A 23,930-nucleotide genomic window follows, 5' to 3' on the forward strand; every position below is an offset into this window, starting at 1 on the left:
GTGGGCCTCTATGGTGCTTTTCGCCCGGGAACCCCGCGTAGGTTCTAGAACCCCACAAAAACACATAAAAATGTTATATTTTGTCCATATTCATGTGAACCGATGTTCATCGGAATCGGGGAAGTCGTGGTGTGTAGCTTAACCCATTATCAGACTGCTACGGTGGCCTATTTAAAAAAATAAAAAACATAATGTGAATTGAAAACTGCACGTAAACTCGTGTGAAGTTGGGGTTCATCATGTGACTTTATTTCATCGACAATACGAACACGTTGGCACTCTTTGCAGCACAATCGGCGAACAAAACAAGTCACTTGATTGTGTTCAAGATTTTGCAGTTTGGACGCGGTCTGGACCGGTGAACAGTTTGCGAACGGTCGCCTCTTTACGTATGAAAGACAACCCGACCGTTCATTAGCATGTCAATGGACGTGTCCAGTGCGCATCGAGTATGTGCGAACTACGACCTGTCCATTTTCGCATTAAAGAACACTTGAGCACGGACGCGTCGAGACACCCCAGGAAAAAAAAAAAAGGGAAAAATTTTAAAAAAGAACCAAGACTTTTTGCTAAACTGTCTAGTTAGCATGTTAGCCCAAAAAAATAGTTTATGCTGAATGACCATAACGCAAAAAAAAAAAAAAAAAAAATCTGCAATATAGGATATACAAAGGCATCCGCATTGCGCAGGTGATATTATATTTACATATTTCATGAGTAGCCAGCTGGATTGTTCACCAAAGAACTCACCAGCGATGGTACGTTGCAGTGATCATATGAAAACTTCCTGAGATTTATAGAAATAATGTCTTGCATCATCACAACTGTCCCTTTGAGTCGTTGTTGATGGGTATTATGAGAAATCAGAAAAATATGAATATCCTTATTCATTCAGAACAACATATAGGTAAAGGTAATATATGATCAAATGTTTTACTGTATTCCAGAAGTGAGTATTAAACCGGTTGCGTGAATCAGTATCAAGGAAGTAGCTGAACAGAATCTAGCACCGTACTGAACGCGAATGTTCATGACTGGGGCCAGGGTCTCCACACAGCGTCCGGACTCTGGGGGGAGGCCGTGGGGGACGGGAGCAGTTTCCCGGTGTCACAGTACCGATACTCGCCCACCTGGCACGGGTAAGGACGGGCGATGCTGTCTTGGAGCTGACGGCGGCTCAGGTGCGGGGGATACACAGCGGGGACGTGCGAGGACGCGCCCGGCGAAGGGGCCTCCGGGGAGCCACGGTTCGAGCCCTGCTCGTCGCCGGCTACGAAACGCCTGATCCTGTGGAGGCAGGACCTCGCGCCTTCCTGCTCCTTGCGATCGTGCTCCGCAGACGACAAGATGGACTTTATCGCACGCTGATCTTTCGCCTCTTCTTTGTTCGACTTCAAGAACTGCACCACGCTCTCGAGGATTTCGGCCTTCTCCACTTTGGGGTTTGTTAGCTTCTAAAAGGAAGAAGAGAAGAAAACAGTCAATGAGCAATTCCGCGGACAAGGGCTCTTCGGTCCTGACGTGGAACGCTTCACCCATCCATCCATCCCTTTACTTAGCCGCTTATCCTCACGAGGGTCGTGGGGGGTGCTGGAGCCTATCCCAGGTTTAGAGTGTCCAATTAAAGTTGCATGTTTTTTGGGATGTGGGAGGAAACCGGAGTGCCCGGAGAAAACCCACACAGGCACAGGGAGAACACGCAAACACACAGCACACAGGCGGGATTGAACCCGGGATCTCAGAACTGTGAGGCCAAGACTTTACCAGCTAAGACACTGTGCCCCCTAGTAGACTACATGAAAATAAAAACTAAGCACAGTTCAGTTGTATTTAACTTTTAGGTTCAGTACATTTGCATTTCATTGCACAAGTGTTTTTTTTTTTTTTTTACCGCTTAGTACAATTTTTATACGACTTCCCTGTGCAATACATTACAACTGAGTCTTTAATGAAGTGCAGCTTTGTTTTCATTTTCATTTATTTAAGTATTGTGTTAATGTTAAAACTACATAATATTTCAGTGGCTTCCAATAATATCAGATATGCTTTTTAGGATGGAAAGATCTCGTTTTTTGGACAAACACTTAGGCCTGCTATACTACTGACTTGTGACTTTGTGGTACTTGGAGAACCAAGCTTTTTTTTTTAGTGTCAAAAGTTTGAGAACCATTATCAAGAAATAAAGTTTTGCAACACACAATTTGGCCACGTCATACAAAGGCTCAGTTACCACCTCGAAGCGTTTTTCATAAAAAAAAAAAAAATCGACTTAAAAAGTTTTCGTGATCGACCACATTCACGTACAAATTGGGTTCATTTTTTCACGTTTTATGCTTAGAAACTTATTTTATGTTTAAACGATCCAGAGATCCCCACACAGTCTGCATTTCCATACTTTATTTTTATGTTTTTACCTCATTGCGCGTGTGCTCCAACATTAAAACTCTCAAGGTCTCCAAACTGCGGTTGATCCTCTCCCGTCTGCGTTTCTCCATCACAGGTTTGGACACCTTTTAAAAGAAATAGATCATAACACATCATTGATTTTTTTTTTTTAAATATAGTACTAATTAGTTCCAAATCCACATGCAATTTACCCTTCTGGTTCCGTGCCTGTGAGGCTGCGGTGAACTCAACGCCTTCATTCCCGGCCGTATATCCGTGCGCGGTTCGGTCGGTCCAAATCCAAAACAGAAGGCAGTCGACCTTTTGCACCTGGTTGGCAAGTAGCGAGCTCGTTTCTGCAGGTATCGCCGCGCCCACGAGCATTTAAGAAGAGAGAAGAGAGGCCACTCAAATTTACATTTAATCCTCTTTGACGCATGCGTGACGCGCAAACCGCCCGGAATTTGGATTCATATGTAAAATAACTGCAAATGTAAAAGTCGTTTGTTTATAAATGTTGTTCAAACGAAGTGAAGTAAATACCGAAAATGAAGAAGAAGAAAAAGACCGCACCCAAGTTCCCCTACATTATTAAACTTAAAAAAAAAAAAAAGCGTTGAAGAAGAAGAAAATAGCACAAAACCGGAAACAAGTGCATCGCAGCAACTGCAAAATGTCTCAGATGACGCATTTCGGTCGAGGAACAAAATAAAACAAATGAAAGTACAATAAGAATACAAAACCAAACCAGAAAACAAAAACTTTGCGGGAAGAAAACAAGACAGAATGAAAGAATGAAGAGTTTACTTGTCTCGAATTGGGAAATGGACAATCACTGAATGAGACGAAAATAACGTGGATAATAATGCAGATTGTGTTACATTTATCATAATGTGGGTGAGAGGGTGTGTGTTGGGGTTGGGGGGCAGGGGGATCAGAGCACGATTACATTTCTATCGGGGGATATCCCCTCGCCATATCCACACCCACACACGGACTTTTGCTGGCGACCAAATTGCTCCCTTCGCACCCGAACGCGTCGCAGGTGTTGGTTTTGCCTCGCGAGGTGCGCTTGGCAAACAATAGCACGAGCACACTTGTGCCCCACAACACGTGTCACGTGCTGGAGGTGCACTACGGGTCGCCATGTTGCGGTCGGACCTGGAGCTCCGGGTCGCTCTTGCTTGTGCGCGCGCGTGGCCGCGTGCCCGTGTGCCTCATTGTGCACACTGATATTTGACTCGCCCTGATCCTGCATAATAAGGCTCAGGAGCGGAGATAACACTGGGATGATCGGATCACTTGCTACCCCGCGGAGATGAAGAACCCTTTAAGACGCACTGATACTTCCGCTTCAAATCAAAGACGGACGATTAGTGGAGGCCTGCACAACTTGCTGCCGGTTACCATGGCACCGACCCAGCTCACCCATCTATCTATCTATCTATCTATCTAATCTATCTATCTATCTATCTATCTATCTATCTATCTATCTATCTATCTATCTATCTATCTATCTATCTCTATCTATCTATCTATCTATCTCTATCTATCTATCTATCTATCTATCTATCTATCTATCTATCTATCTATCTATCTATCTATCTATCTATCTATCGATGAAAAAGCAATTATTTAGCTAGATGAAAAAATCTTTAATAAAAAAAATATTTTTTTATTGACGATGCCTGATTTCTAAATAGGATGAAGTAGCAGAGAATATCAAACGTATCAACGCAGTTTAATTAACCCATTTTAGGGGGAAATAACAAAACTGGGGCGGCACGGTGGGCTCAGCTGGAAAGCGTTGGCCTCACAGTTCTGAGGTCCCGGGTTCGATCCCAGCCCCGCATGTGTGGAATTTGCATGCTCTCCCCGTGCCTGCGTGAGTTTTCTCCGGGCACTCTGGTTTCCTCCCACATCCCCCCAAAAACGTGCAAACATTAAATTGACATTCTAAATTGCCCCTTAGGTGTGATTGTGAGTGTGGCTGTTTGTCTCGATGTGCCCTGTGATTGGCTGGCAACCAGTTCAGGGTGTACCCCGCCTCCTGCCCGTTGACAGCTGGCATTGACTCCAGCACTCCCCGCGACCCTTGTGAGGATAAGCGGCTAAGAAAATGGATGGATGGTTAACAAAACTGTTAAGTAAAGGGTTAAAGAACCGAACGGTTCCACGGTCCACACCTTGCCGAAATCATTGTATCTGACTTTAAAATAATTGCCTTGAAAACGTTTGCCACAGTTTTCACTTTGCAGGTAATTCATAGTGTTCTGCTCTGTATATGAATTGTTTGGACAAATACATTTATTGTTTTGCATATTTGGAGATCATTTCAATATGCACCAAGGCAATTTTTTAAAAATGAATTCATGTTGGGCGTCATGGTGGGACAGCTGGTAAAGCGTTGGCCTCACAGTTCTGAGGACCAGGGTTCGATCCCAACCCCGCCTGTGTGGAGTTTGCATGTTCTCCTCGTGCCTGCGTGAGTTTTCTCCAGGCACTCTGGTTTCCTCCCACATCCCAAAAAACATACAGCATTAATTGGACACTCTAAATTGATTGTGAGTGCGGGTGTTTGTCTCGTTGTTCCCTGCGATTGGCTGGCGACCAGTTCAGGGTGTACCCCGCCTCCAGTCTGTTGACAGCTGGGATAGGCTCCAGCACTCCCCTGTGGCCCTTGTGAGGATAAGCGGTGAAGAAAATGGATGAATGCATTTTCATTACATGTAATCGGCATTTCATTGCCATGTAGTTGCGACCCGTATGATGTCAATAAAATCTTATCTAATGTAGGCTAATCTAATTTCATGTGATTTAATATAATTCTGTCTGGGAGATTAGGGTGGGTGGGGAGTATTTGTCAAAACCAAGTGTTATGTGCACTTTAAATAAAACCAATAATATGCTCGCTTGAGCCTGTTATGAAACCAATTAAAGGGGGAGGGGGTAAGTGCACTTTGTGGGCACCAAATGGTCCGCTCACTTTCAATAATGTGACTCTTAGGGTGTATCAAGCAGCGACGCAGCCCAAAATGTGTGTGTGGGAACGTGTAGTGAAGGCAACAAGTGGCCGTCTGGCTTGTGAAGTGCAAACACGAGGTATGAAGTTGACCCGGGGCAGCACACTTGACACGCGGGTGCAATCATCATTTTCATCAGCAGCAAACAAACGTGGGCTCCTCCCACCCCCTTCTGTTCCCATGGAAACAAACGCCATACGTGTCCTCAAAATATGACGATAGGACAATCAACATAACGTCTGCGCACGGCCGGGTGTCTCCAAAATATGAATGTAGCTGAAGTAAAGGCTTTATTAGGACGCGAGAAGATGCACATCACGTCCACTCGTTTGGTCGCGTTCAACACGTCATGCAAAGCGGGCCGCTGAAGTCTCACACGTCATAAAAGTTTGTCACTTCAATTCTGTTCCCACGAGAGAGAAAGAAGCACTTTCCCAGAGTCGCACTCCTTTGGGGGGCATGGGAAGGTGAATAAGATGAACCATCCCAATCTTAATTCAATTATATTCAATCGCAATGTTAGTGAGTTTCACTTTTTTTGTTTTTTCCGAGCACAAAAAAATAATTGACTAGACTTCAATGGAATTACTTTAAAATAAATATAGCATTTAATTGACATATGTTTCAAAATACGTTCTATTTTCTTTCTTTTCTTCTTCCTCTTCTTCTTCTTCTATTAATATTATGCAGCCCACTTAAGCGTTCACAGCCATGCGACATTATTATGAATTTTCTCAGGGCGATTTCAATTTGAAAGGTGCAGTCTTGAAATTTTTGTGAAAGCTATTAAAGTTATTAGGTGTGGGGTGTGGTCACGGAAACGTGGTAGCCAATCGGAGGCGACCTGTGGGGGGCCTATTTATGGACCCCTCTTGCCATCATCACGCACTTCTTCTCCCGCAGCAGTTCTCACGTTGGGACCCGACATGACGAGGAACTTTGAAAAAACGCTCGAGGAGGATACCAAGAGTAGAAAAAGGGTGAGATTTCCGTGTTATCATTCGTCTAAATTGCACTTTTGATTTACCGAAGGAAGTATCCCAATATATTACATATCGTGCAGTGGCAGTGGGAGGAATGGACGTTTTGACTGTTGGATAATGTAATCAATTTTATTGTGTTTTCAGCTGTTTTAAGCATAAACAGCGATTATTTCATGTGATTTTTAAAAATAAAATCCCAGATTTTTTTTTTTTTTGGGGGGGGTGTCCTCCCCCATGAATATGACAATCATATTGCGACATCATTGTCAACGTAAAAAAAAAAAAAAAAAAAAAAAAAAAAAAAAAAAAATATATATATATATATATATATATATATATATATATATATATATACATACATGATTTTCTAGTACTCAGTTGTGGGCCCACAGAATCATTTTTTTCCTACTTGTGTGGGCAGCTCATTTTACAAGAATAGTGGAAATAATATGCAACCTGCATGATATCTGTTTATCATTGTGGCGATGTGTGTTTCCAATGATTCACCCATCCGTCCATTTTCCAAGTCGCTTATCCTCACAAGGGTCACGGGAGTGCGGGAGCCAGGAGACTTTTGGGGAGGTAGCGACTCAACTTTTTTTTAAAATTGTAAATTAAAACCGTCTCTATGGCCTGACAGGAGAAAATTATTAAAATGATGTTTTGGGAGGCATCACGGTGGATCAGCCGGTAAAGTGTCGGCCTCACAGTTCTGAGGATCTGGGTTCGATCCTGGCACCGCCTGTGTGGAATTTGCATGTTCTCCATGTGCTTGCGTGGGTTGTCTCCGGGCACTCCGGTTTTCTCCCACATCCCCCAAAAATGTGCAATATTAATTGGACACTCCAAATTGCCCATAGGTGTGATTGTGAGTGCGGCTGTTAGTCTCAATGTGGCCTGCGATTGGCTGGCAACCAGTTGAAGATGTACCCGTTGACAGCTGGGATAGGCTCCGGCACTCCCCGTGACCCTCGTGAGGATAAGCGGCGAAGAAAATGGACGGATGGATGTTTTGAGAAATCATGCACGTTGATGTTCCCCAGGACTGGTACAGCTGCTTAGTTTGCTCCTGCCTCAGGCAGGTCCTGAGTTAGAATTGTACAAACGGTGTGGCTAAGCGGGTCTTCCAGTAAGATCGTAATTGCGCCGCATCATTTTGCCAATTTCGCACGCTGTCGATTTTTCTCACGATAGATCCTCAAACCGGCCGTGGAAAAGAAGCGGAGAGATCGCATAAACAAAAGCCTCGCGGAGCTCAGACGCTTGTTGTTGACTAACACGGCGGATCCGGTGAGTTGCCGTCACTCCTCACGAGCATTTCTTGCCCGAAATCGTATTGAAAACATTATCGCCAACAGCGTTTGCAGAATCCCAAAATTGAGAAAGCCGAAATTTTGGACTTGACGGTGGAGTACCTTCACAAATGGACAAACGGCAAGAAACGAAGCAATGGTTAGTCACGTCATGTGCGCGTCGCGTTCATGTCAACTTGTGCAGCACTTAATGGGGGCACCAATCCCTCTGTACCCACCAGATGCTCTCAGCGGTGCGGTAAGTCTCCATCCGAGCGGCCCTCCTCGCTTAACCCTTGAGGGTGCAGGTTTTCAGCAGTGCGTGTCGCGAATGGCCGGCTACGTGCACAAGATGCCGGCGCCGCGGCGGGCCGGCTTCATGGAGGGGTTGAAGCGCCACGCGGAGGAGCGGCGGGCGTCCGGCCCGCCGTCTTTGATCAGACTGGCGGATGCCATTTGCACATCTGAGAGTCAAGAAGACTCGCACAACTTCGTGCTCCTCTCGCACTCGCCGCCCCAGCCTCACGCTTGCTCCACGCCGCTCCACTCCCCTCCCGCCTCCCCCTGGTTCTCCACATTTGCTTCCTCCTCTCCTCCTTTCCCCTCGTTCGCCCGCCACTTCTCCTCCCCCCCCAGCCTGTCACCTCCGTCGGCCAACACCTCTCTCTCCACGCTCCCCGCCCACGTGACTTCCTCCTCTCCCAAACTGGGAGTTCCCACCGTCTTCCACTTCCCCTCTGTCACCTCTCTGAGGTCACCTCCACGCCCCGCACAGTCACAGAGGTCATCGTCGCTCACGTGGAGACCCTGGTTCTGAATTGTGGCGCCCTCTAGCGATGGGTGACTGGAGCTCCATCGCGCAATGGACAATCTACTTCTGGCATCCATCCGTCTTACCCCCCTTGTACATAAATCTTGTGATGTTCTTTTATTATACCCCCCTTGTACATAAATCTTGTGATGTTCTTTTATTAAAACTCTATGACATAAATATCACGTCAATGCTTCAGTATCCCTCATCTGTAAATGTCACATTGCTCAAGAGACACTGGATGTCTTCAAGAACTTTTTCCAAATTCATATCTGGTTGATGACTGAGAATCTATGCCAAAAAAAATCATTTTTTGCAACCACATTGTTTTTTTTAAAAAAAAATATTTGTAAAAAATTTTGTCTATGGTGACCGCAAGTTCCTGGAGTTTTAATTGGTGAGTGTTTAAAAGGATTTTGTACATGTGAAAGGCAAATATTATTTTTGGCTTAGAGGCCACTTCATAAAAAATATTTGGATTAATTTTTATATGCAGTGCCATTAAAATGGAATGCCCCCCCACTCAAATTCTTATATCTATCCATCTTCTTTGCCGCTTATCCTCACGAGGGTCACAGGGAGTGCTGGAGCCTATCTCAGCTATCTTCGGGCAGGAGGCAGGGTACACCCTGAACTGGTTGCCAGGCAATTGCAGGGCACGTAGAGACAAACAGTCGTACTCACAATCACACCTAGGAGCAATTTAGAGTGTCCAATTTAACATGTTTTGGGGATGTGGGAGGAAACCGGAGAACATGCAAACTCCACACAGGCGGATCTGGGATTGAACCCGGGACCTCAGAACTGTGAGGCCAACGTTTCCAAGCTGTGCCACCCAAATTCTTATATATATTTTTTTCAATTTCCTCACATTGTTTAAGATTATTTAAAAAATGTACATTTCAGACAAAGATAACCCAAGTATACAAATTGTCAGGGGGAGCAAAACTATCCAAAGCGAGGTGGCCTAGTGTGGAAAAAGTAACTGGTCTCGTGAGTATGTCGTGAACCAACTGTGGCTTATCACATTTTGGGGTAAAACTGAGTTAATTTTCACTGACCACGCCCAAACATGATGACCTCTTTGTCCAATCAATAACTTAACGGGGTTGATCAAGGCAGCACACGGTGGAGCATATGGAAGGTGTTGGCCTCACAGTTCTGAGGTCCCGGGTTCAATCCCAGACCCGCCTGTGTGGAGTTTGCATGTTCTCCCCGTGCCTGCGTGTATTTCCTCCCACATCCCAAAAACGTGGAACAATAATTGAAGACTCTAAATTGCCCCTGGGTGTGATTGTGAGTGCGGCTGTTTGTCTCGATGTGCCCTGCGGTTGGCTGGCGACCAGTTCAGGGTGTACCCTGGCTCCTGCCCGTTGACAGCTGGGATGGGCTCCGTGAGGATAAGCAGCAAAGAATATGGATGAATACTACTTTACTACATTTAGAAGTTCCCCCATGTGTGAAGAAAAACTTGGGCAAAGCTCTTTTAGTATAACTTTCACTGTAGGCCAACAGAGGGCAGCACTGACACGTCTTAGTTGCACTATTGTGCTGAGCTCCAACCTTCATGGGCCTCTCAACATCCATCCATTCATCCATTTTCTGTACATCTTATCTTCACTGACTTTGGGCAGGCATGGTGAACCCTGGACTGGTCGCCACATACACCAGTTGACAAACATTCAGACTCACATTCGCATTTAAGCACAAATATGAAGTTTTAATTTGCCCGTCGTGCATGTTTTTGAAATGTGGGGAGCGAACTGGAGTATCAACAGATAAAGAAAAAAAAAAGATTCGAGCCCAAATTCAAACCCCCAACCTCAGAATTGTCAGGCAAATGAGTTAACCACCCTTCCACCGTGTCACAGCGTCTTATCATAAGATAAATAATCAAAGTGGCGTTCACTTTAGCGTTGCCGGCTGTGTATTTTTGTAGTTTCATCACCGATAAGCCGTCATCGTTCTTCTGTCCTTTTCTTTCCCACCACGATGCGAATTCTCCCAGCACTCTTATCTGACGCCGATTGGGTTTCTAGAACAAACTCGTAATAGTTTCATCACTCGCGAAGAGGGCGCGACTTGAAAAAGGACAACAAAAAAAAGAATTAATCACATGACAGAACATGTACATTGGATAATGGCTATTCTTTCCCCCCTCTTTGCTCCGAAGAAGCTCCTCTGTGTGAGTCCCATTAGTTATGAGGCGGCCATTGTTCTCTGTCAGCCAAATGAGAGGCCTTGCACATCATTGAGCAGCTTGACTCTTCCGCTGCGCCGCGTCACATGTTTGGAGCGTATGAAAGCCGAGAAGGTTTGCCCACGCTGTGAAGGATGCTATTCCGCAGGCACGACACACATAATTAATAGGGGGGAAGAGGGATAGAGATCACCCTTTGGAGTGACCTGACAATGGTAGGGAAAAAAAAAAAAAAAAAAAAAACAAAACCCCAACAACAACCTCCCTGGCATTTTCTCCTGACATTCTGATTAGAGCTGATCCTGTTACTGGCTCAAATCGCCGTTTTGCGAGTTTCTGCATTCCTCGTCGGTGGAAACTCGAGGCGCGGTGCGACAGCGGAGATGGCGCGCGGCTCGCCGAGGACGTGTGAATTCGACCGGCTTGTGGATCGTGCACATGCAAACAACTGATGTGCTCTGTTGGGATGTAAAGAAGCACCAAATTCAGTAGATTTATCTTGGGTGTCAATATTTGACTTGATTATTGACTTTTCTGAGCCCCGAGTGTGAATGTTTTTAAATCCAGGTTGAAAACTCTTCTTTTTTCTCATGCTTTTGAGAACGTATCATACTTTTTGATCATATTATTTGCACTGTGTGGGGTTTTAATTGTCTTTTTCTTAAATATTTTGTTTGTCATTTTTTATTGCTTGTAATTTAATCATTTTAAATGTTTTACCTCTTTGTTTTCAAATGGCTTTAATCATGTAAAGCACATTCAGTTACCTCGTGTATAAAATGCGCTATACAAATAAATTTGCTTTGCTTTGCTTTATTCCCTATACATGTCAAATAGATGCAGAGGAAAACATGTTTACATGCACTATTTTTCAGCCAATGTCTTACATGAAATTAGAAAAAAATGCTCCTGTTTTAGTTCAGTTAGCAATACCAAAATTAATCCCATTTACTAAATGCCTCAACAAAGACTTCCTCCCCCACCAGCTAAAATGTCATTTTTTCTTTCGTTTCATTAGTATTCATACCGTTGTATTTTAATTGCGTGACTCAGATCAAATGTATTGGATAATCTTCCACAACAAGCTTCTCACAGTATTTGGCAAAAATCTTTGTCCATTTCTTCTGACAAAAGTTGTGTTACTGAGCCAAATTTGTCCCCCCCACCTCCTTTGCTTGTTCAAGCCTTTTCAGGTCTGCCCATGCATTTTCAATCGGTTTGAGATAAAGATTTCGTGATGGCCTCTCCAAAACACTAATGTTGTTATCCTTAAGACACTTTGGAACTGATCTGGGCCCACGCTTTGACATCCTGGCTGACGACTGCACGTGTTGCTTCAATATTTCCAGATCATCTTCTTTCCTCATGAGGCTACTGTGAAGTGCGCCAGCCCCTCCTGCTGCAAACCACCTCATAACATGATGCTCCCACCCTCGTATTTCAAAGTGGGGATGGTGTTCTCTGTCTTGCGAGATTCCCTCGCTTCAGTTTTAGTTTCACCAGGCCAGATGTTTAACAAGGCATCTCTGTCAAACTAGAAGAGCCGTTTCCTAAAGAGGGGAGAAATCCTCTCTTTCTAACTATCGTCTGACAAACTGTCCATCCCTCCCTCCAGAGGTCACCTCATTAACGGCAAGAGTTAGAGCTATTTTGGAACAGGATGTGTCAACGGGGATAGAAAAACAGACCGGTCCACTTCTGCCCGATTCAATGCCCCTCGAATGAAATGACCCGGATGAGATGGACTAGTATGCAAAAAAAAAAAAAAAAAAAAAAAAGGCAGTTTGACCCACCACACAGAACAAAAAAACGCAAAACATAACTGATTGTTTAGAATCACACCTATCGAGGCTGAAATAGGGAGACTCCACACCTAAAATCTTATAACCTACGAAGCCTTTTGTACGGCGCTTGTAGTGTTTTGCACTTTACCGCCATCGCAGTTTCCGCTTTCGTTGTCGTATTTTGCACTCTCCGGCCACCGTACTTCTGGATATTAAAGCTAAACCGTCATCAACATACAAGAATGGTCCGGTTAGTTGCCTTGAGTCCATCTTCGCGATTAATATTAACAAAATGAACATTTGTTGTTTCTCCCTACACAAAGTTAGCAAAGATGTACGAGCATATTGTTGTGATAGAATATTCCCTAATTCCTTCCTTCCATCTTCTTAGGTGCTTATCCTCACAAGGGTCGTGGGAACGTCTAGTAACTTATTTATTATTATTTTTTTCCAACTTAAATGTACTTTATTACGTATATTTACTTTAGCATTGTTTTTATACAAATATGTGTACATATGCACTGATGGTGTATCGGTACACACTCCTGGCTTTGTTGTGGGCACCGTGGGATCGATTCCCGCTCCGTGATGGTGTCGATATCTGCCCTGCGACTGACTGGCGACCAGTTCAGGGTGTAGTCCGCCTTTTGCTCGAAGCTAGCAGGGATTGGCTGCAGCTTTCCCGTGACCCTTGTGACGATAAGTGGCTTGGAAAATGGATGTGCAAATATGAGTATAGAGTGTGCATACTTTTGCCACGTCTTCTGATATGAATCACGTCCTGTACTGATAGTACGCTTCAAAAGCCCACCAAGAACTCGACTTTCACTGAAAATCTACCAAAGGGGTGAAACGAACCCGTAATGGCACAAAAAAAAAACAATCAAAAACAAGAAAGACCGGACATCTTGAGTTGTTTTTATGACGTCAATGATTACATTTACATTGAATAAAACAAAACGCTCTGCTTTTGTTTCTCTTCCTCATTCTGCAGCCCTTAAACAGTTTGAAGCTAGTCCAAAAGCACAGGATCGTTTTACACAAGACAGACCGAACCTTTTTTTTTTTTTTTTTGCCTCTTAAGAAAAAAAAAAAAACTGAGTGTACAATTCCCAGAATTTTTTTTTTTTTTACTTAAGTACTTTACCTGAACAGCTGCGCAGACAGCAGTCTAATACTTTTGTCTCGAAAATACTTTGCTCGCCAATAATAATAAATATTTAATGATTAAAAGCATAGCCGACCATCTGTCAAATGCGGGCCTCACAATTACATTTGTCAAAAGGACCAATAAAACCGGCACTTAATGGTTTTATCAGTTGCCTATTTAAGCAGGCGTGACGTTGCATTCTTTTGCGGTGGAGTCATTTCATCCGCGGACAAACAGCTTTTCTTCTTCTTTTTCTTCTTCTTCTTCTGTAAATCAGTCGGTCATATTAAAAATCTGGTGCAGACTCAGTCAGCATCACCGCGCCGGCGCAGGAGGACCGCTCTCAGATCACTTGTCGATGCTCAAGAATGTAGATCTGTCAATAAGCGCAGCTAAATATCACCCCCTCCCGCCCCCCTTCATTTCTCTTTCTTTGAAGTAAATAGTGAAAGGATCCCAGACTGTAGCAAATTACCTGCAGACTGAAACATTTTTGACACAAGTCCTGAAAGAAGGGGCGAGCCACTTTTCCCGGCGGCCCCTTTGGCGTTTTTAATCTGGGGCCGAGGGAGACGGCGGCGCTGACAGAATGATGGGGCAGCTGGACGCGCTTCCAGGCCGCCAGTAACGGGCCAGAGAGAAGGCAGGAGAAGGGCCACTTCGGACGTCTCCGCGCCGAGGCGACAACTCGGCGGCGGACCTGAGGAGCGGCCAGAGGGAGATGTCTTGTCGGGGCGGGGTGGGGGACTCGGTACAAATCTGGAAGCCTCACTTTGTATGGCTCTCATCTTGGATTGAAAGTCTGGTGATGAAGTGATGGCACTATCACGGAGTTGTCAATATGGCATATCGATAGCGATTGTTTCGGATAAAAAAGGAAAGGGATACAATGCGAGTTGTTATGTAATTTGTAAAGAAACTTTAAATTTATACCAGGACTTTATTAAGACTTTGCCATCTGTTAACTGTTGTGCTTTTCTACAAAGAGGAATGTTAAATTGTTTCTTCACTGGTGAGTTTACATTTAGGCATCAGGAAATTCGCATCTCAGGGCTTCCTCTGTGGAGTTTGCATGTTTCAAAGTCGTCTTTACATTTTGACCGTTTCATCCGTTCAGTGCGTGTTCGACACACGGCAGAACCTGCGGTCCTCTGTCCATTTGTGCTGGAATATACGTTTTTTGGGGTTCACCATCTTCTTCATCAAAACAGCATGTGCTGCAGAATTATTTCATTAAAAGTTTACTCCTTGACCTCACAACGACCCCCGTATATGAACAAAAGTGAGCAGGTTCTTGCTATTCCCGAGTACCATCCGCCCACAAAATTTCATGGAAAATTGGTTTAACCACCTAACTACTCAAACCAAACAAACACAATAATCATAAATATTACCTTATACCCTCTTGTTTTAGCACATGCCGGACACCGAACATTGGAACTAAATGTGATCTTCTTCTTTTTCTTTCGGGCTGTTCCGTTAGGGGTCGCCACAGCTTGTCATCTTTTTCCATCTAAGCCTTTCTTGTGCATCCTCTCTAACACCCACAGTCTTCATGTCCTCCCTCACCACATCCATCAACCTTTTCTTTGGTCTTCCTCTCGCTCTTTTGCCTGGCACCTCCATCCTCAGCACCCTTCTACCAACATATTCACTCTCTCGCCTCTGACATGTCCAAACCATCAAAGTCTGCTCTCTCTAACCTTGTCTCCAAAATATCCAACTTTGGCTGTCCCTCTGATGAGCTCACCTGTTCACTCCAAGCGAGAACCTCAAAATCTTCATTTCTGCCACCTCCAGTTCTGCTTCCTGTTGTCTCTTTGGTGCCACCGTCACTAATCCGTACATCCTGGCCGGTCTCACCACTGTTTTATAGACTTTTCCCTTCATCCTCGCGGAGACTCTTCTGTCATATAGAACACCAGACACCTTCGGCCAACTGTTCCACCCGGCTTGGACCTGTTTCTTCACTTCCTTACCACACTCTCCATTACTCTGTATTGTTCCCCCCAAGTATTTGAAGTCGTCCACCATCGTTATCTCTTCTCCCCGGAGCTTCACTCTTCCCCCACCGTCCCTCTTATTCACGCACATATTCCGTTTTACTTCAGGTAATCTTCATTCCTCCGTGCCTCCATCTTTCTAATTGTTCCTCCACCCGCTCCCTGCTTTCACAATATGATCTGCGAACAACTTGGTCCAAGGGGATTCCAGACTAACCTCATCTGCCAGCCTATCCATTACTACCGCAAACAGGAAGGGGCTCAGCGCGGATCCCTAATGCAGTCCCACCTCCACCTTAAATTCTTCTGAATAATGCCCCCCAAAAATTACGTTTTTCAACCACAATTACCGTACATTGGGATGATCCGTAAATTACAACAACTGGTCCTGTGCCATTAAAGGAGGTGTGGCCAAATTATGGAATTTAAGTGGTAGTATGTGCGACTCACTGTACTGTATATCAGAGCAATCAACATCTCATAAATAACAGATTACATTTCTAAAGAATAGAAACTGCGTGTCCAATTAAAATCAAAGAACCTGGTCGTCACACGCTCACAGGAAGTAACCCGAGCCGCGCAGGAGGGACTCCAATGAGATGTTGCTCGCTTTTTTAACGATGACATTTGACATCAGGCGCTTTTGACTCACGCATCAGTGGTCTTCACCATCAGCGCCGACTATCGCATTGATCCAATGGTTTGTCTTTCTCCCTCTCTGTTTTACAAGTCTTTTTTTTGGGGGGCCGAGATGACGAACAATGGCTGCCTTTTCAGAGATCCTATAACATTTTCCTCCGGAGGGAGTATTGCCATTGGCTTTCAGCAATTGTAATGGTTCCCACATTGTTAAGGTGTACCTTTTAAAGGTATTTATATGAGCTTGTTTGAATTTGTTTCCATACTCATCTTTTAACTTTCGCGATTCCCCTGTTCGCTCTGTCCCGTGAGAGAGTGTTAAGGTTCTGGAGCCGTTTCATTTTTGGAAAGTACTTCCTCCTCAGCCTCCGTGACCCCTGCCCACCCTCCCCCAATGGGTGGGCTGTGACCCCCCCCCCCCCCGGCGCTAGCCTGCAGCCACTGCAGGTTGCAAACGCTCACCCTGAAACGTTTGCATGTACTTTGTTACACTTTGTGCTCTTTGCCCTCTTCCAAAATTCACCCCCAGAACCGACGGGGCACAGGTCAGTAGACCAATCAGAGGCGGGCGGCCGGTAAAAATAGCGAGCGATTCACAGGTCATCTAAAAATACCAGCTTTCTGTCCCTTCTCATTTAGAAACGACTTAATTTTGACGGCAGCCTTATGGGAACGTCTGCCCGGATGTCACCAGAAACGAGAGTGTGTTTGCAGGAAAAAGGAGGCTTAGTGATGTAGATGTCCCTTTCCTCGCATGTAACCTCATACTGCTGAGAAAATGTCAGAGTGCACAAGAAAAAAAAAAAAAAAAAAAGAAGAGAGTGCGGCCATCAGATTCTCCAGGGCCTTAAGGGGCCCCATGCCCCGACAAATGCCGCAGTCTGTCCTTATCTCTGCCACGGAAGAATTCCACCATTACTGTTGGTAGCGGGCAGCTTTTCGAATAATGGAGCTCACACCTACGCTAAAATTAGCCCAATTTTGTATATTCACTATATTTAACAGCGCAGAGGAACTTGATCAAAGACGACAGGTACTTTGTGCAGTGCTCCAAAATATACCACCCCCGTGCCCCAGAGAATAAGCTCAAAATGACAATCTCGCAGTCGAAGTTATTTGTGGGTTTCGAGCTCAGGCGGAACATGAATGGAAAAAAATAGATATACTTTTAAAACGTTTTTTTAATTTTTTTTATTGGCGTGTCAAAAGCAGCAGCCTGTCATCGCTCCTGCAGATGAGCCGAGTGTCGGCTCGCTGGGGTTTCCCACCGCAACACCTGCATCCGTGCAGGGAAAAAGTGGCCAACAGAAGCTGCCGTCGAAGAGGAAATTACATAGTGTCACTCCCAAATACTTTTGACGTTTATTGAGCTGGGAGGACTCTACGTAAACAGTTGCGCTTGCATGAGCCTCGTTTTGCTTCAGTTATGAATGTTGACTGATTGCAGTCTGCAATGTAGCTCGATTGCTAGGCTACATCGAAGATAAATCTAACTTTGATCCATTTTCTGACTCTGCTCGTAAATGTGTTTCACGTTGCGTCTCAACAAAGGGATGAACGGATGTATAGCTCATTAAATAAATCAAACTCAAGGCCTGGGGGCCAGATGCGGCCCACCACATAATTTTATGTGGCCCGTGAAGGCAAATCATGTGTATCAACCTCCATAGTTATTGTTCAAATCTGTACCAAAAATTTCTAATTCTCATATCATAAATGATGATGTTGAGGTATCGCAAGCATTTTTTTTGTGTTACCAAACATCAACAATAATTGAAAATCCCATTAAACCCTTGATTTCTGATTCTAAAATTAGTTGATAAATGTAATGTGCAAATATGATGGGTCAATTCAAGATTTTCACGGTTTCAGTCATAATGGCCCTCTGACAGAAACTGACTACAATGTTGCCCGTGATCAAACTTAGTTTGACACCCCTGACAGAAAGGAAACACATAATCATCGCAGTGCCTTGCCTCCGGGATATCATCCTGCAGTCAATGGTTGTGAATCATTTTCGCTCGCTGTTTTTTTTTCCCTCTCCGCAACGAACGCACCTGCTGCCCACGCAAGTTGCTCAGGTAATGCTGCAACTCTGGGATGGCGGATCGATACGCGCCATGAGCGGGTTTTGCCGCTGGCTCAAGAGATTGACTGTAGTGAATGTAACACAGTCAACAATTGGTTCACACCTTTGCCTCACAGTTCAAAGGTTGGGGGTTCAAAGCCAGCCACCCGCTCCAACATTTTAAAAATATACGTTTGTGGTCGTCTAAAGAGGCGGCATGGTGGCTCAAACTGGTAATGCGTTGGCCTCACAGTTCTGAGGACCCGAGGGTCTGAGGGTTCGATCCCGGCCTCACCTGTGTGGAGTTTGCATGTTCTCTCCGTGCCTGCGTGGGTTTTCTCCGGGCACTCCGATTTCCTCCCACATCCCAAAAACATGTAACATTAATTGGACATTCTAAATTGCCCCTAGGTGTGATTGTGAGTGGGGCTGTTTGTCTCCATGTGCCCTGCGATTGGCTGGCAACCAGTTCAGGGTGTACCCCGCCCCCTGCCTGTTGACAGCTGGGATAGGCTCCAGCACGTCCCGCGACCCTTGTGAGGATAAGTGGCAAAGAAAATGGATGAATGGTTAACTAAAAAGTCAAATTGACTGTAGGTATGAACGTGAGTGTGAATGGTTATTTGTCTCTACGTGCCATGTGATTGGCTGTCGACCATACGGGGGCGTCGCTTGCACCTTGCGCAATGCCATCTGGGATTGGCTCAGGTTGGACGACTGGACAATTTTTATAGTACACCCTAACGTGATAAAAGTTGATATTTTATCAATGATATCATTATTTTTTGTTTACTCGGAGGGGCACAGATGTCCCCGACCTTTTTAGAACCACAACCAGTTTCATGTAAGGGTATAGAATTTGTATTTCAACAGCATAGCACAACAAAAAACAAAAATATTTAAAATACAACACAGTATTCCGCTTAATGTGGACGTTATGTGAGCACTGCGCATGTTTTTCTCTGAGCTGGCCTGCCTTGTCTTGTGCCAATGCGTCGACTTGTTGAGTCCTGGACTAATTGGTGTGCCCCTTAGCACACACTTAGGTACACTTAGGATGAGGCGGCAGTCAAACCAAGCCTTCCTCAGTAGACCATCTGTCGTCTCATCGGCAGCATGCCCAGAAGTTGTAGTGAGTGCGTACGTTTGCGTATTACGAGGTGTCTTGGAGAAATTCACAGAAGTTTGGTTAGCCTTTAATGATTCCTCCCCCCCGACTTCCCTAAATCTTTTTATGTATAAAGTTACAACGCTAAACATTCTTTTTCCAACGACGAGCGTCAGTGCCGGCAGGATTGCGCACAGCCACAAAACGGCATATCCTCTTGCTCCTGTCTTGGAAACGGAATATTTTAATGTGTAAAACACAAAGGAAATTTTGCTTGAATTCTGAAGCGATTAGTAATTTCCATGAATCATATTGTAAGAAATTCTTGCCCGGTTGGCAAGCGACCGTCGGGCGACTACTTTTCAAATGTGATTTAGTCAGCGAAAATAAAATTGCACACTTATCGTTGATCCTGACACAGTTGCAGTAGCTACTGAATTGTGGCAATAATTCATTTTTTGACAAAAATTATTCAAGGTGGCATGGTGGATCAACTGGAAAGCGATGGCCTCACAGATCTCAGGACCTTGGTTCAATCCCATACCTCCGTGTGTGGAGTTTGCATGTTCTCCCTGTGCCTGTGTTGCTTTGCTCCAGGCACTCTGGTTTACTCCCACCTCGCAAAAACATGCATTAGTTGGAGACTCTAAATTGCCCTTAGGTGTGATTGTGAGTGCAGTTGTTTGTGTCTATGTGCCCTGCGATTGTCTGGCAACCAGTTCAAGGTGCACTCCCTGCGACCCTTGTGAGGATAAGCGGCTATGAAAATGGATGGATGGAAGATTACTCAAATGTGTCCAACCTTCAACAGAATGCCGTGGATGGAGCTAACGCTCAACTGGGGTCTTTGCAGCGCTGCAGTTGATGAAGATTTTTCCGGACAATTATCATGTTCACTTAATGCAATATTAATCCAAGGATCAAGTTTTGGTAAGTCCTAGCACATGCAATATATTCTTGATTCATAATTTTAGGGGTTTACGAGGTAATTCCACTTCAATATTCGGAGCAAAGAACAGAAATACGAACCATGCAGATAAAAGCTTTACATGCGTGTTTAAAGGGCCACTCTCATGAAATGCATGATTTTTAGTATGTTATTAATAAAGAAACGGCAGCTGGTATGGTCCCATGCCTTTTTTCACCGCAAAACATGATCTTGACGTATATGGCCTTTTGTAACTCCCGCCATGAAAATCCTCTCGAGGGATTTGTTTTCGAGAAGAAGCAGGAAGTGACTTACATGACAGAACCGCCCTCAAGTAGACTCGTTTGTTTCTACTAGTTTTACCTGCGGGCTAGGTAGCTCGTTGTTCCTTCGTGTTAGCCAAAATGCCGGCTTGTTGCATTGCTGGATATTGCTCGAACACTCGGGAGGATGGATTTACCCTTCATAAGTTTCCAAGAGACCCGGTTTGTTGTGAAAAATGGATTGCATGAATGCAAAGGACCGAGAGCTTCGTGGGTTCCAAATGACAGGTAGGTGTATAGACAGCTACTAAGAAAAATAATAGTTTGGGGCGGACTACATAATCCGTCTCTCATAAAAAAAGATCAGTGTACGTATGACAGGAGTGGTAAATTTATCAATGTGCGCATCGGACGGTTTCCGCGTCAGCCTCGCGGTGGCTCATCTCCGCCGCGGAAGTGGATCGGATGGGGAGGCGGTTTGACCATGATCCGCATATCATCTAAATATGGCTCAAAACAATAGGGTAATATTGCCCCAGTAACTTCCCTCGGTTGTGAGATGTTCTCTTCTTCAAAAAGAGCTTCCGTGTCAGAAGGGGCGTGTTCGTCTCCCAAAGTTAGGGGCCACAGCGTGTTTTCAATGGTGAATGTCCCAGTGTGATGTCACGGACAGTAAATGCAGTCCATATGGCGACCACTTGGATGTCGAATGACACTTCCGCAACTTTGGATGACGCCCTCTCCGCTCATATTTATTTTTTTGTATAGACATTGAAGTGAATAATTTTATATGTATTTTTCATTTCAATATCCATTTTAGAATGTTTGTAGGGATGACACTTGACCTTTAAAATCACACTTGATCTGTGAGCGGACACTGCAGAGACTTTATTAAAGAAATTAAAAAAAAAAAAAAAATTCCATGGCATGTCCCATTTGGGATTTGCAGGGTTTCATCCTCTCTTGTCTCGTCGTTGTCCTCTTCATTCATGTTGCCTCCATCCCGACGTTTCATCTCGAAGCTTCAGAGCATTTGAGAGATAAGCGCTCTATCTCCTCTTGAGAAGTGTTGCGTGAGACTGCGTGTATGTGTGTGTGTAGTTTATCAGAGATTTTCTCTCTTCTTCTTCTTCTGCTTCATATTTGTGTGTGCGTGTTTTTTTTGACCAAACGCAGATGCCCTCTCCCCCCCCCATCAAATCCAGCACGACTTATCTGTCGTTCAGAACACGCTACAACAGCGTAGACCACCAACCTCTCATCTTCCCCCGAGGAGTAAAGGCAGCGAGATCTGATGAAACAGATGAAGTTCTGCTTAAAGCTACGGGACCCGGTGGTACTTTGTCTGGCACATCTAGATGCTTCTGATATAGAACATCACGATAAGTAACATGAAAGTGTCCTGTCATCAGCTTTATTCCTCTCTCTTCTCATCCCCCGCAACAACAAAGCAGCATCAATAAAAAAAAAAATGTTTGGACGTTGGCCCTTTTTCAGAAGTCGAGCTTGTCCCTTTCAACGTCTTTTCAACTCTTCTTAAACCTTTCAGCCTAACAATATTTATCGATTTATCCGTTTCGCACAGCGGCTCAGTTGCAGGAGCAAAATCATCTTTTAATGACGAAAATGTGTCTTTTCTAATCGGAACGTGGACTTGGACCTAATGATGTTGGCTGGTGGGTGTGTGTTGAGGCACGAATCTCGGTGGAAGTTGGAAACTTCAGTTTTTCTCGGAAAGGGTTGGAGGCTGACATCTTTGTCATGGAATCCTTTGTCAAACAATATTGTTTGGCGTTTACCATTTCACCATCACTGGCTTGTAGCCGGCGGCACGGTGGATCAGCTGGTAAAGTGTTGGCCTCAGAGTTCTGAGGACCCAAGTTCGATCCTGGTCTCACCTGTGTGGAGTCTGCATGTTCTCCCCGTGCTTGCGTGGGTTTTCTCCGGGCACTCCTGTTTCCTCCCACATCCCAAAAACATGCAATATTAACTGGACACTCTAAATTGAGGTGTGATTGTGAGTATGGCTGTTTGTCTCCATGTGCCCTGCGATTAGCTGGCGACCATTTAAGGGTGTAGCCTACCTCCTGCCTGTGGACAGCTGGGATAGGCTCCAGGACGTCCCGTGACCCTCGTGAAGATAAGCTGCAAAGAAAATGGATGGATGGATGGATGGATGGATGAGTTGGAGCCGAACTTCGGATGAAGTCATGTGAGTGCTCCACTACGCCACATGTGTCAAAATCGAGGCCTGGGGGCCAGATCCGCCGCGCCACATGATTTTACGTGGCCCGCGAAGGCAAATCGTGTGTCAACTGCCGTGATTCTTGTGAAAATCTGGACCGAAATTTCAAATCGTCATACATCATAAATCACAACATTGAGATATTAGAAGCATTTTTATGTGACCAAACATCAATAATAGTTAAAAAAACCCGTCACCCTTGATTTCTGATTCCAAAAACTAGTTCATAAAATTCACGTGTAATATGATGAAGTGATTTATTGTTGCGCAGGGGAAGCTGGAACTGTGGCCCGCGACAAAAATGACTTTGACACCCCTCCACTACGCCATCAGTGACCGATTGATTAAAATGTTGTAAAAATATGCAAAGGTGTAAACACAACACGATTGCCTGCATTAATTTTAAGTGCAAGTGTGCAAATTTGTGAAACAAGCAGAACGATAAAAATCGCCATTTGCCCTGCAAATGCACGGACGGTGAGGAAATCAAGTATAATCGACTTGGGACTTACAATAGATTGCAACAGTTGAGACGTCACGTGACTGTCGTTGCTTTTTTCTTTTTTTTTTTTTTTAAGTGAAATATAAATAAAATAAGACAGGAAGCAGCTACCACTCCCTGTCTTCGGGAACTTGGCACTTATGTTTTCTTTTGGCTGAACCTTCTGTCTCCAGAACTACATTGATCTCATTAAAAAAAACAAAAAACAAAAGAAACCCTAACCTAACCCTAAGAAATGTTATTAAAAAAAAGACACAATTAAAGAAAGGAGTCTTGGTAGCACTGCGTGTGTATCATTTCTTGCAAACGCTCTTAATGAAGACTTTTCCCGGGACGACAGTGTGCTTGTTGACACAGCGCATGCTGAATATATGCGTAACGTCTGCCGCCGCGCCGACGTTGAAACGCGTCCCTATCAATGCTGTTATGATTACACGCCACATCTCTCCGGGTCAGACCAAAGGAATGAGGTGGTCCTTGTGAAAATAAACACGATCCGCGCTGCGTATTACACCCGATTGTAAAGCGTCCCGCCACTGACAACAT

The 23,930-nt window shown here is 44.6% G+C and overlaps 2 protein-coding genes across 2 annotated transcripts; one reads left to right on the top strand and one right to left on the bottom strand.

Annotated features, from left to right (window-relative positions):
• Nucleotides 1-975: 975 nt before the first annotated feature.
• her5 (hairy-related 5) lies at nucleotides 976-2,826 on the bottom strand. Its single transcript, XM_061835586.1, has 3 exons — nucleotides 2,598-2,826; nucleotides 2,415-2,510; nucleotides 976-1,454 (listed from the first exon to the last, which is right to left on the bottom strand). Exons 1-3 carry the CDS (start codon nucleotides 2,643-2,645, stop codon nucleotides 1,029-1,031), a joined length of 570 nt encoding a protein of 189 aa, XP_061691570.1. The 5' UTR covers nucleotides 2,646-2,826; the 3' UTR covers nucleotides 976-1,028.
• A 2,978-nt stretch (nucleotides 2,827-5,804) lies between these two features.
• Nucleotides 5,805-8,669, top strand: her11 (hairy-related 11). The gene is made up of 5 exons (XM_061835164.1): nucleotides 5,805-5,875; nucleotides 6,312-6,388; nucleotides 7,586-7,681; nucleotides 7,750-7,843; nucleotides 7,926-8,669. Exons 2-5 carry the CDS (start codon nucleotides 6,335-6,337, stop codon nucleotides 8,498-8,500), a joined length of 819 nt encoding a protein of 272 aa, XP_061691148.1. The 5' UTR covers nucleotides 5,805-5,875; nucleotides 6,312-6,334; the 3' UTR covers nucleotides 8,501-8,669.
• Nucleotides 8,670-23,930: the final 15,261 nt, after the last annotated feature.

This window comes from Syngnathoides biaculeatus, chromosome 11 (assembly GCF_019802595.1).
Source record: "Syngnathoides biaculeatus isolate LvHL_M chromosome 11, ASM1980259v1, whole genome shotgun sequence".
In the NCBI taxonomy this organism is placed as follows: Eukaryota; Metazoa; Chordata; class Actinopteri; order Syngnathiformes; family Syngnathidae; genus Syngnathoides; species Syngnathoides biaculeatus.

Bases quoted from the DNA above. Each gene is read 5' to 3' on its own strand.
- her11 (XM_061835164.1), top strand. From the start codon at position 6,335: ATGACGAGGAACTTTGAAAAAACGCTCGAGGAGGATACCAAGAGTAGA. The intron at 7,682-7,749 runs GTGAGTTGCCGT...TATCGCCAACAG, and splicing joins TGACTAACACGGCGGATCCG to CGTTTGCAGAATCCCAAAAT. The intron at 7,844-7,925 runs GTTAGTCACGTC...TGTACCCACCAG, and splicing joins CGGCAAGAAACGAAGCAATG to ATGCTCTCAGCGGTGCGGTA.
- her5 (XM_061835586.1), bottom strand. From the start codon at position 2,645: ATGAAGGCGTTGAGTTCACCGCAGCCTCACAGGCACGGAACCAGAAGG. The intron at 2,511-2,597 runs GTAAATTGCATG...TTCTTTTAAAAG, and splicing joins ACAGGCACGGAACCAGAAGG to GTGTCCAAACCTGTGATGGA. The intron at 1,455-2,414 runs GTAAAAACATAA...TCTTCCTTTTAG, and splicing joins TGGAGCACACGCGCAATGAG to AAGCTAACAAACCCCAAAGT.